Source organism: Protopterus annectens, chromosome 3.part1 (genome assembly GCF_019279795.1).
Source record: "Protopterus annectens isolate FY-2018-M chromosome 3.part1, PAN1.0, whole genome shotgun sequence".
Lineage (NCBI taxonomy): Eukaryota > Metazoa > Chordata > Ceratodontiformes > Protopteridae > Protopterus > Protopterus annectens.
In genome coordinates this window covers 769,574,806-769,588,430 of record NC_056732.1, presented here as the reverse complement: position 1 = coordinate 769,588,430, position 13,625 = coordinate 769,574,806, and the positions used below count along the sequence as shown (strand labels likewise).

The window sequence follows — 13,625 nt, the reverse complement described above, 5'->3', positions numbered from 1 at the left end:
CAACACTTCATAACCGAACAAAAAATGCCTTCTGATTTCCAGCCATTTTTCACATGAAGAAAACTAATAATTAAAAAAAAATAGTCCTTATATAAGCTTTGTTGATGTCTCATGGATTAGTTTAAATATTTGCTTTTTCATTATTTTTTTATCATGCCACTATCAGGTCCAGGAACCAAGCAAAGGTTGTGTTAAAGAAAAAATAAAACATTATAAGATGTTGCTTTGCTTCATTAAATCAACATCTTAGTTCATGAAACATTTCCCTCAAGGTATTACTTCATAATTAATATTTGGCAGCAAATTCTGCCATACCAAGTAAAATAAGAAGACCACCATGTAACATGTAGGAAAATGATTTATGTTATTTTCCAGCGGCATTCATATACCATGAAAGGAGCTATGTAAATAAACAGGAAAAGACATGACAAGAGTGACATCTGCAGTGCTGTACATAATCAATCCTTAAGAACAATTAACCATGACATTCTTTTACAAAACAATTTCAGCAAGATGAACTGTATTTCTGACTAAACTGTAGAGTTAAAAGTACTTCTATCCTGGTGGATCAAGTGTTGGTATTTTAATAGCATTGTAATAGACTAATATGCCATTCCTTTTTCTCTCTTTGTTTTATATCTCATAATTAACCAGAATATAATTTAGAGCCCTGTGAGGACCCAGGAACTCCAGCATATGGAAGGCGGTCTGGATTTCATTTTGGCATAGGAGATACGTTGTTATTTTCCTGTTCTTCTGGCTATCGTCTGGAAGGAGCAACAGAAATCACCTGTCTTGGAGGAGGCCGTCGAGTGTGGAGTGCACCTCTGCCAAGGTGTGTGGGTACGTGGTCAGCTGCTTTCATTTGCTTGCATATATGTAGTCATTACTCAATGAGTTGCAAATTTATTGCATTAAATACAAAACAAAATAAAAAGTAAAGTCTTGTCTTGAAAACATACTTATGGATAGTCTGAGTAAGCATTTGTTATTATCAAAGCTAGACAAAACAGTGAAAACATACTTCTGGTAGCTGTGACCAATGTATCTACATGACACCTGTTCCTTGTTGCTTGAAAACCAATAATATAAACTGCTAAAGATTATGGAATAGATAGCTTACTACTTATGTCACTGTTCTGGATATATTTAAAACATTAAAACTGTTGCAGCAGTTGTGACCTCCATTTTTCTTAAATGTAAATATAGCTTTTTACTTTTTCTTTTTTACTCTCTTCTCGTGTTTAGTTTCTTCACACTTCAGCAGTTTCTATCTAAATTTAATGATTTTACTACTCTGGATGAACATATGTGATTATATTTTAGAAGTGAATAAGCAGATGCAGCAGGTTTTATAGTAAAATGCTTCTTACTGTGAATTTCAAAGTAGTACCTTTTCATTCATAAACATTTTAATTAGCTCATAAATACAAGCTAAGTCTTATGACCATGGCATTTAATTACTGTTGAGTTCTTTTTCCGGATGAATTCCTGAGATGCAGTTTAACTTTATAAGAAATTGCACATGCCTAATTACATTTGAATGTAATGACTGTGAACTAAAGATGCGACCTATGGTGATCTTGAATTGCATACAAAAATGCAAGAACTTATAACAACAAAAAAGTTTGAAACAAATTAATGATAGCCATGGCCTTTGTTTTCTCCAGACATGAAGATACCATCATGTCCAGGATTCAAACAATGAAAATAAAAACTTAGATTTTAACATTTGACTTTGACTTCCAGCTACTATTGTAGCGCTGACAATTTTGTGTCTTACCTTTTTTTTCCAATTTGCCAGTTCTAAACTGCATGTTAGGAATCTTATTTTTCTTATTTGTGTTTTTCCCTTTAAACTGTGATGTCTTTTTCTTCTTCTTTCGGCTGCTCCCGTTAGGGGTAGCCACAGCAGATCAACTGTTTCCATTTCTTCCTGTCCTGTGCATCTTGCTCTGTCACTCCAACCACCTGCATGTCCTCTCTCACCGCATTCATAAACCTTATCTTAGGCCTTCCTCTTTTCCTGTTACCTGGTAGCTTCATCCTTAACATCCTTTTCCCAATATACTCTGCATCCCTCCTCAGCACATGTCCAAACCAATGTAATCTTGCGTCTCTGACTTTGACTCCAAACCTTCCAACCTGAGCTGACCCTCTAATATACTTATTCCTAATCCTGTCCATCCTCGTCACACCCAGTGCAAATCTTAACATCTTCAACTCTGCCACGTCAAGCTCTGACTCCTGCCTTTTTGTCAATGCCACTGTCTCCAACCCATATAACATAGCTGGTCTCACTACACTCTTGTAGACCTTCCCTTTCACTCTTACTGGTACTCGTCTGTCACAAATCACTCCTGACACCCTTCTCCACCCACTCCATCCTGCCTGTACTCTCTTCTTCACCTCTCTTCCACACTCACCATTACTCTGAACTGTTGATCCCAAGTATTTAAACTCATCGACCTTCATCACCTCTACTCCCTGCATCCTCATGATTCCTCTATCCTCCCTCTCATTCACACACATATATTCTGCCTTAGTCCTGCTGACCTTCATTCCTCTTCTCTCTAGAGCATATCTCCACCTCTCCAGGGTCTCCTCCACCTGTTCCCTACTCTCACTACAGATCACAATGTCATCTGCAATCATCATAGTCCACGGCGACTCCTGTCTGATCTCGTCTGTCAACCTGTCCATCACCATTACAAATAAGAAAGGGCTCAGAGCTGAACCTTGATGTAATCCCACCTCCACCTTAAATGCATCCATCTCTCCCACCGCAGACCTCACTGCTGTCACACACCCTCGTACATATCCTGTACCACTCTTACATACTTCTCTGACACTCCCGACTTCCTCATATAATACCACAACTCCTCTCTAGGCACCCTGTCATATGCTGATGTACAGCATTTCATCTTACAGACTTACCTGAGTGGTAGCCTATCTACTACTAGAGTGGTTTCTGGCCCAGAAATTGTAGTTTATTGGCTGTTTGGGCAGTTTTTCCATCTCTTTAAACCTCCTGGTTTAAAAGCCCACGTTTGCGCTTGTTTCCCACCTTTCCTGTAACTAGTCTAGTCCAGATATAGATTTTCTGTATCCAGGAGTGCTTGTAAGCTTCTGAGCCCCCCAAGCCTTTTTTGTGTTGGAGGGAAGAAATTCTAGCTATTAGTGGGAGTGGTAAGCACTAGGTAGCCCATCTACCATAAAAGTGGTATCTGACCCAGAAATTGTAGTTTATTGGCCGTTTGGGCAGTTTTTCCATCTCTTTCAACTTTCTGGTTTAAAAGGCCGCGTTTGTGCTTTTTCCCACCTTTCCCGTAACTAGTCTAGACCAGATACAGATTTTCTGTATCTAGGACTGTTTGTAAAGTTCTGAGCCCCCCAAGCCTTGCTGTGTTGGAGGGAAGCATTCTAGCTTATCAGTGGGAGTGGTAAGCACTAGGTAGCCTATCTACAACAAGATCCAGGTACTGATTCTTAGTTTTAGCACTTGAATTTGCTTGTTTGGGCAGTTTTTCCATCTCTTTCAACTTTCTGGTTTAAAAGGCCGCGTTTGCGCTTGTTTCCCACCTTTCCTGTAACTAGTCTAGACCAGATACAGATTTTCTGTATCTAGGACTGTTTGTAAAGTTCTGAGCCCCCCAAGCCTTTCTGTGTTGGAGGGAAGCATTCTAGCTTATCAGTGGGAGTGGTAAGCACTAGGTAGCCTATCTACAACAAGATCCAGGTACAAATTCTTAGTTTTAGCACTTGAATTTGCTTACTCGTGCTCAGCACTTGTTCAGAACTTGTTAACACTAAATAAGCTACAAATTACTACAGCACTCAACCTTCCTCTTTACATAGAGGAAAACAGTTTTTGTACTTACTTTCCTCACTTGCTTAGAAAAAAAACAGCTCTTATACTCACTTTCCTCACTTGTCTAGAGGAAAGTAGTTTTTTATTCAGACATGTCCAAGGGTTAGCGCCCAGTGTTCTCTCCTTCTGATCTGATGAATCTGGGCATCTTGGGGCAATGTAGCAATTGCCTCATGTACACAGACAACCCTCTTCTCCTACCACCCAACACCACAACCTGTGAGAGATGCATTTATCTAGCCAAACAGGAGGTAAAACTCTCTCCAACCAAGACTGAACTTTACAGCCAAGAGGAGAAGGTAAACACTTGCACAACACCACAGTCATCACATAGACCCACTAAGCCTACACCACCAAAATCCACACATAGAAACATAAAAACATTTGCAGAGTTTCTCAATAATAATCTGCTCAAGCAACAGAGAACTCCAAAGCAGAAATGCAAGCAACCATCACCCCCCCCAACACAACCCAAATTACACATAGACACAGACTCAATGTGCCAATAAACCACAGCCAATAAGGCAAAAAAAAATACCCAACCCACTAGTCATAGGTGACTCTATAGTCAGGCACTTTGATGTCCCACTCACCAGGCTAAACAAGGATGAGGTTACTGTCAGCTGCCTATTGGGTGCCAGGATCCACCACATAACCCACGCACTCAGGTCACTCCACAACAAGTACAAATATGACTCTGTGATTGTCCATGTTGGTGTGAATGACCTGAGACGTACCTCCCTGGACTACATGAAAAGAGACATGAAAGAACTCTCCGATCTTGTAGCCCAGGCAGCTATGACCCTAGCCCAGAGTAGCATCCTGCCATCACCCAGAATGATACCGCAGTACAAGGACAAAATGATTGACTTCAACAATTGGCTAAGCTTCTGGTGTCATTCTAAGGGGATCCAGTGACTGTCTGCCTGGGACGACATGGTCGACAGACCATGATGCTTTCCAGAGATGGCCTGCACCTGTCGCCCCTGGGATTCCGGATACTAGCTAAGGGTCTTGCCGCCCCTATAGTGCCTTTTTTTAGGCAAGGTTAAAATGACAAATTTTCCACTGTAACAGGAACAGCAAAGCAAAAACTGAGGGTAATGCTACTCAATGCTTGAAGTCTAAATCTCAAAATGGACTCACTCAAGGCATTCCTTAAAATGGAGAACATCAATATCTGTGCAGTGACTAAGACCTGGTTCTAGGTTCTAGAGAGCACCCCTACATTACCAGACTATAACTCATATCACACTTTTCGGCCATCTAACCTGGACCAGAACACCAGAGGCGGAGGTGTGCCCATATTCATTAAGGATATCTGCACCTCCAGGCTAGTTGCGCAGCAAAATGCATCCAAGTGCAACTAACTCTGGGCAAAACTGCAATCCAAATTATGGCTTGCTACAGATACCCCACCATGCCCCAGGATTCCCACTCATCTTTTCTTGATAAATTGATCAATATTAGGGTTCAGCCAAACACCCTAATAATGGGTGATTTCAACTGCCCCACCATTAACTGGGAAAACTACTCATGTACCAACACCTTCACTCAACGCTTTCTGGAATTCATATATTCCAATGCCCTGGATCAACCTATCCACACCCCCCACCAGGGGCAACAATATCTTAGGCCTAGTCATTGCCAACATGAGTGACCTGTGTTCCACACCTGAAGTCAACTCCTCGTTGGTCAGATCCATCCATAAGCTAATCACCGTAGATATCTGCATCCCGCCCCCACCCACCATTAAGGAAATCATGGTAAAAAATTTCTCCAAAGCCAACTTCATGCTTCTTAAGACAGAAGTGGCGAAGATCATGACACCCATGTAGATGGACAATACAGTTACGACTGCTGAATCCTACACAAATGCATTCTATAAGCACTTACATGAGTGCATGGATTGTGCTATCCCAAACAGAACCAAGACGCTATCCTCCAAAAAAAGGAAGCCAATCTGGTGGACCCCTGCCATAAACAAACTCTACAGCAGAAGGAAGAAACTATTGCAAAGGAGAGTAAAATCCCAAGAGTGGAGGAGCTCCCTGGTCTGCCTCAGTAAGAAGCTGAGATCCCTTATAAGATCCTCCAAAGCTAGCTATGAAAAGAAAATCACCACTAATTCCAAGGACAACCACAAAGCATTCTATAGCTATGTCAAGAATCTTGATGGCAACACCCAGATCTGCTCTGATCTACAGCTGAACGGCACAAAAATTACAGAACCAACTGATATTGCCAACATCCTGGCAGACAGGTTAAGTTCTAACTTTACCCCCCTCTCACCCCCTAAAGGGCCCATATCTATACAGGAAGAATGCAGATTCCCTGTAATCACATCTATGCAGGTAAAAGCTGCACTCTCTAAAACCAAAAACACAGCATCCATGGGACTGGACAACATCCCAGGCTGCATTTTACATGAACTTCAGAACGAACTGGCTCCCCACCTAAGCACCATGTTCAATCAAAGTCTCATGTCAGGCTTTGTGTCCACTGAATGGCTCACAGCAACAGTTATCCCACTCCACAAAGGGGGAGCCTCCACTGATCCTGGGAACTATCGCCCTATTAGCCTGATGAGCCTGGTCTGCAAGGCCATGGAACATATCATCATGGAACTCACAAACAAAGACATTGGTAACCTCCAAACTCATGGCCCACCCAGTTTGGGTTTATGAAAGGCAAAGCATGCCTTCTGAACCTGATCGACTTCTTTGAGGCAGTCACCAAAGCCATAGAAGAGGGTAAGGTGGTTCACACAGCCTATCTTGACCTTGCCAAAGATTTTTGACACCATCCCCCATTCTGGAATTATAGCTAAACTCACTAAACTAGATATAAATCCCTACATCACAAGATGAGTTGCCAAATGGCTCACTGACAGAACCCACACTGTAAAAGTTGCAGACTCCAGATCTGACTTCAAACCAGTGACAATTGTAGTACCACAGTGTTCAGTCCTGGGACCTCTCCTGTTTGGTATCTATTTCTCTGAACTACAGGCTAACACAGAAGACCTCTGGCTAATGAAGGTCACAGACAACTACAAACTAGGAGCCATAGTCAAGTCCCCAAATGATGTGGGCATCCTACAGAAGGGCCACACTGAGACAGATGCATGGTGTCAGAGGCATGGCCTCAAGCTCAATGCCAAAAAGTGCATTGTCATCCCCTTTGATAAAAACTCTGTACCCATGAACTACCACATAAACGGCAGTCTACTTAATGCTGAATGTGTGATAAGAGACCTTGCGACCCAGGTGGACAGTAGTCTCTCCTTTGATAATCACATTGCCACAGTAGTCAGGAAATCCTTCTATGTGGCACACCTCATCACAAAAGGGTTCTCATCCGGTAAAAAAGAGGTCATTGTTCCCCTCTACTCGGCATTCATTAGACCCATTATAGAGTACAACTCCCCTTTTGGAATGTACCTCACAAGACATGTGCAGCAGCTGGAAAGGCCACAGAAGTAGCTCACAAAGAGGATTACTGGCCTCAAACAGATGCCCTACAGTGACCGTCTCAATAAACTCCAGCTTTACTCTGTAGCATATCATCTACTCTGAGGAGATCTCTGCCTAACATATAAAGGTATGTTAAAGCCAGAGCTGTTGGACATGCTACACTGAAAGAAATCCTAATCCCTCTGAGCTACATGCTCTAGGTACCTAAACCTTGTTACCACAATAAACAGGAGATGCTGGAGGGATAGATTCCTGTCCCAGAGACTTCCTATACTCTCGAACAAGCTATCCAGCTATGTCAAGCAAAGTTCTTCATTAGCACTCTTCAAGAAAAAATCTTGATGAGTGGATGTGAAATAGTAAATACACCCCAGCGATCCCTTCTGTGGCTCTGCTCAACAGGGGCACAGGAAATTAACTTTCTTGGGTAGCGGAAACCAGGGAACCTTGTTGGCTAGGCGTACTTAGGCCCTTGGGCCGACAGCCTGGTACCTACCTATGAACCTATGAACCTATGAGTGTTTGTAATGTGTACTCATGCATATGATTGTGTGTGTGTGTGTGTGTGTGTGTGTGTGTGTGTGTGTGTGTGTGTGTGTGTGTGTGTGTGTGTGTGTGTGTGTGTGTGTGTGTGTGTGTGTGTGTGTGTGTGTGTGTGTGTGTGTGTGTGTGTGTGTGTGTGTGTATGCATACATTCGTATGTGTACCTGTGTTTTGGAGGTGTGGCCAGGGATCATAACACAGAGGAAAGTAAAGTTTGTTTGCTAACGCATTTATAAGTGAGATTTAATACAGATCCCATAGACAGTCTTGGTATGCAATATTGCTGCCTCTAAATTGCATTAGTACAATTATTTCTGCATTGCAGCTTTTATATTAGATTTATCTGTTTGGTGTACGTAAACATACCACATCAGCATACCTACTGCTCTATGATGCTAAACCTTACTCATGTGCATGATATGAATGAAGGGCAGAACAAAACATACTGACATTTACCATATTCTGACATAGTCCAATGCAGAAGCTGTCCTATTTAATAGTGCAGACTATCTACCCCAGAGGAGCTGGTGTCACTTCTGGTTCAAGTTTTAAGTTGCTGACACAGGGCAAATGGAGAATTATTAAGGTGTATCGCATGAAGACATGTTGTAAAGTAGCAACAGGTATGAATATGTACCCATACATTTTAACAGACTATCTTTAAGGCTGGTGATAATCCAATGAGAGCAAATGCAAGATGAAGAAAGGTAGTAGCTGCCAGAAGGTACACACCATTAAACAGCAAACAGACCTTCAAAGTACATGAAACCTTAGTGAGCTATGATTAATTCTGAGCCGATATTTTAATACTAGTGAGTAACCATTTCAGCATTTTGCCTGCGTTGCCATTAATACTAATGTCTTTACCTGGTGCCAGATACCAATCTCAATGTGGGGAATGTTTCAGTAGAAGAAGGAATAGCACTCACTCTTTCAAGTGAAGGAGAACCAGATTAGAGGTCCCTGATCACTCCCTCCTTAGTTGGGCCGCCAGCAGTTTAACTGCATTAAAATATAGCCTCTGAATAATGGCAGCAGACATCACCATACGTTTTCAGTTGTGGTTAACATTATTAGAACATTAAACTTGGTAGCATATAAATTATCTCATTGCCTTCTGTGTGTCTTCTGAGATGTGCCTACTATAACAGCTGCATTCCTGTATGTTGGGGTACAGATTTGGAGCAAATCCATCCATTCTAAACCCCTTTTTCCCATTTAGTACATGGGTTTGGGGTTTCACTTCAACAGTGACCATCATCTCATGTTTAACTGCCCAATTTTCCCTGTCTGTTAATATCTGCTAGTTGTATCTAATTTTTGCATCTACTCCATTCCTAAAACCTGTTTTCTTCTCTTATGTCTTCCCTGGTCTACTTTTGCTCCAGTGTAACCAGGAATATGGACACACAGTTACATACATGCTTATCTGGTGTAACTTCCGTCTGTATAAGCATTTGCACAACGTTTAACAGTAGTACAGACACAGTTACACTCAGGCTTGTCTGGTATAACTTCTGTCTGTATAAGCATTTGCACACTGTTTAACAGTAGTACAGACACAGTTACACGCAGGCTTGTCTGGTGTAACTTCTGTCTGTATAAGCATCTGCACACCGTTTAACAATAGTACAGACACAGTTACACGTAGGCTTGTCTGGTGTAACTTCCGTATGTATAAGCATCTGCACACCATTTAACACATTTTACCCTATACAAATTATATAGTTCACTTCATATGTTACTCTGTTCCACAGACATATACTTGACATTAATGTTTGGCTGTGATCTGTGAATCAAAATCATAAAGAGGTGGTGTAGCTATAATATTTAAACAGCATCTAAACATCCAGATCTTAAAATCATCTGCTCCACAAATAGGCAATGAAGAAATAATATATACCAACCTCAAAATTAACCAAAACAAAACCATCAACATAACTGGATGCTACTTCCCACCTGGCCAAAACATCCCTCCACTAGAAAACCTCCTCAGCTGGTCTACCCACAATCTCCCCCAAGAAACTATCATCTTAGGTGATTTCAATATTGACTGGCAATCCTGTTCTGGCAACAATCCAACCCATCATGTACACCTTCATGGCTTCACCCAACTAGTCCAGTCACCAACAAGGATAAATAAAAACTCCAGCAAGCACACTACCCTGGATTGGATACTAGTCAGTAAGAACCCCCAGTCATATATAACAGGCTGCTTATCAGATAGCCTCAGTGATCACTCCCCAACATTCCTACTCAAAAAATACCTGTACCAAGCTAAACCTGTCATCTATCATCAAATACGTAAAAAAATAAACTTTAACCCACTCACATTCATCTCAATCCCTCAAAGAATGTAACTGGCATGCTCTAAAGTACCTCAGTCTAGATGACGCAGTTGAATTTTTAATACTACATTCCTGAACATCCTTAATTACCATGCCCCCATAAGATTTTCCAGAACCAAAGCACAACCCTCCCCATGGCTACAGAAAACCACTAAGTCAGAAATGAAAACAAGGGATAAAGCCTGGGAGCACTGGTGCAAAACAAAACCCCGCAGCTAGACAGAAATTCCTAGAACTACAATAGAGTCAAAAGCTAATAAAATGGGACAAATTCCAATACTACCAGTCTGCCCTAGACTCCTCACAACACAGCCCCAAACAATTCTGGTCCTCCATAAACTCCATCCTCCACCCAGGTAAAGTGAGTACCCTCCTCCTAACATCCCTCACTGCTCCGAAAATATTGCTACCTCATTCAACACACACTTCACCCAAAACATACTATCACTAGCTAAACTCAACCACCCTCCCTTCCAACCCACACCTTCAACTAGTAATCTCCCCACTGCCTTCTGTTTTTCTCCTGTACCTACCTCCAACATAAAAAAAACTCTTAACTAAACTTAAACCCACCAAATTAGCAGCAGACAACCTCCCAAGTGAATACCTACAAATCGCAGCTGATGCTCTGGCCTACCCAGTATCCATCTTGATTAACTGATCTCTGTCGGAAAGTTACGTTCCCACATTGTGGAAAGTCTCACATATAATTCCCCTCCACAAAGGCGGACCCTCTGCAGAACTAACCAATTACTGCCCCATAGCTATTCTCTCTCCACTCTCCAAAATACTAGAGAGATGCATACACTCTCAGGTCTCACCCTACCTCCTTACTAACAACCTCCTTTCCAGTACTCAGCATGGTTTCCGACCAAACCATAGCACCATCACTGCCTTACTCTCCTTTACTAACACTATCCTTCAGCATAAAAACAATGGCTATCTCTCCTCTGCTACTTTCCTAGACCTATCTAAAGCATTTGACATGGTCCCACACAAACAACTTATCTCTGTCCTCAATAACCTATCCTTCTCACAATCAGTCGCCAACTGGTTTAGAGTTACCTGTCTGACCGCCAACAGTCCGTTGTTTGGCAGAATGACATATCTCCCCAACTACCTGTCTCCATAGGGGTTCCCCAAGGATCCATCCTTGGACCCCTACTTTCTCTGTTTACACCAATAATCTAGCCTCTGCCACCAAACATGGCACACTCATCCAATACGCAGATGACTCAACCATCATCTGCTCAGCCCAGTCCCTACCCAAACTGCAAAAAGTCACACAGGAAGCCTTTTCCTCTGTTGAAACATGGTTATCCGATGCCCAATTAATACTCAACCCAAACAAAACTAAACTACTCATCTTCCAACCCACCAAACATACTCAAAACAACTCTCACTTTAACATCTCAGCAAAAGACAACACCACTATATACCCAACTGAATACACCAAATTGCTAGGAGTGGAAATAGACAATAAACTAAAATTTGACATTCACATATCCATGACCATAAAAAGTCCACAAAAAACTAGGAGCATTATACAGAAATAAACAATTTCTCACCAAAGCAGCAAAGATTTCAGTAGCAAATTCCCACCTTATCTCCACCCTACTTTATGCCTCTCCAGTATATACCAACCTAAGGCAATGTGATCTAAACAAGCTAGAGACCTGCTACAACAAAATCGCCAAATTCGCCACAGGGCATCCTACCGTAGTCACCACTGTCTCTCACTTGCTGAACTGGGCTGGCTTGAACTCCCTCACCTCCTTCAGTGGTATCAACTCTCACTCGCCCACAAACTAGTAAACCATCCACTAAATGTCCCATCCCTCCAGAATCTACTCCAACTCTATCGCACCACCAGACCACTAAGATCCAGCAACAAAAATCACTTGCAGATCACTAAAGCCAATAACTCTGCTGGTGAAGCACTATTCTCTTGCGCCATAGCCAAATTATGGAACTCACTCCCACCCACAATTACCTCCATACCATCATGCACCAACTTCAAAACTTTATTAAAAGTGCACCTAAAAACATGCTGGCTATGCCCTTGCAACTCCCACTCTAATATCATCCACCCCATCCAACTACTACCTTTCTTTCACCTCCACTAACTACCTTGATGATAGCAAGCTCAGATGCTCATAAGCCTAGTACTTATTATACAGCAGGAGCTTCTCATTGTTACATTTGTTAATGCCTGTTATGTACTTCACAGATAAAGATTCTAGTTGTCTACTGATGTACTATGTTCTTCATCTGTAAATATGTTGTAAGTAATTTCTATGTTAAATTGTTAATCGCTATGTAATCCAATGTAACTAATGTCTGTTTATTTTACTGTGGAGCTTTTCTCCCTGGGCCTCCACTGAAAATGGACCCACGTCCAGTCGGACACTCCCGGTCAACAAATTTAAATAAATAAATAAATAAATAAATAATAATTGTGGTACTGTGTGAAATAAACACTGCTGTGCAAATATCTGTCTTTCAGTCTTATAGAGCAGAATAATACTGAATACAAAGAATCCTTTCACTCAGCTTAATCATGCATACTAGCATTACATCTGTATAACTCACTTTTACCCTAACCATCAAGAAGCTGAACTCTGAATTGTTTACGTATCAGCATTACACTGCAGAGACTCACATCATCACGAATGACATTGCTCCCAAGTAAGTGGGGAGGGTTTGGCATAATGGTTAAGGTCCTTACCTCAGAGCTATAATGTACAAGGTTTGATTCTGCTCTCTGGTTATCAGCTAAGCTTGTAATAGTCTGCAACCTTGCATTTATCTATGAACTCATTTACACTATAGATACTAAGAATTCTGTCTTTGAATTGCTTTGTGAGTGTCATCATTACATGGAACAGCAAAAACCACCAAGTTATCAGCTGCCAAAACAATCATAGGAAACATTTAATAGAAAAATATTAAAAGCATTCACAGTTAAGTGTTTTTGTCTTACATGGACTAATTAATTCATACAGTGAATACCAGTCTTGATTCCTTTTTGTATACCCGTCTTACAACATAAGTACTAGCATTTTGAATTCCGTTTGCTTTCCATTGAGTGTAAGATTATCTAGACACCAGCCACATATTTTGTAATCCATAGGTAGGCAGTCATGTTCTCCTATGAATGTATGATACCAGGCAATAAATGCCCTTTTCTGAACTCCAGTGCACTTTGTGTGCAGAGATTACTCCACCCACTGCAATTCCTTGAAGTATATTATGTCATCTATGTTTCATCTGGTTAACTCTTTAGTAGTTAATTTTTAACTGTTTTAGCTATCTGTCTTTGAAAAAAAAAAACTTTTACTTAATGCAGATATGCTGTGAAATCTCAGACATTGACCTGCTTGCTAA

The 13,625-nt window shown here is 41.3% G+C and overlaps 1 protein-coding gene across 1 annotated transcript in view; it reads left to right on the top strand.

Moving 5' to 3' along the window:
• The window catches only part of LOC122797720 (CUB and sushi domain-containing protein 3), a 5,249,173-nt gene that overhangs the window by 2,768,402 nt on the left and 2,467,146 nt on the right, over window positions 1–13,625 (top strand). Inside the window, exon 21 of the mRNA XM_044066251.1 lies at window positions 655–843. Within this exon, the coding sequence (XP_043922186.1) occupies window positions 655–843 (189 nt within the window). The remainder of the gene's footprint in view (window positions 1–654; window positions 844–13,625) is intronic.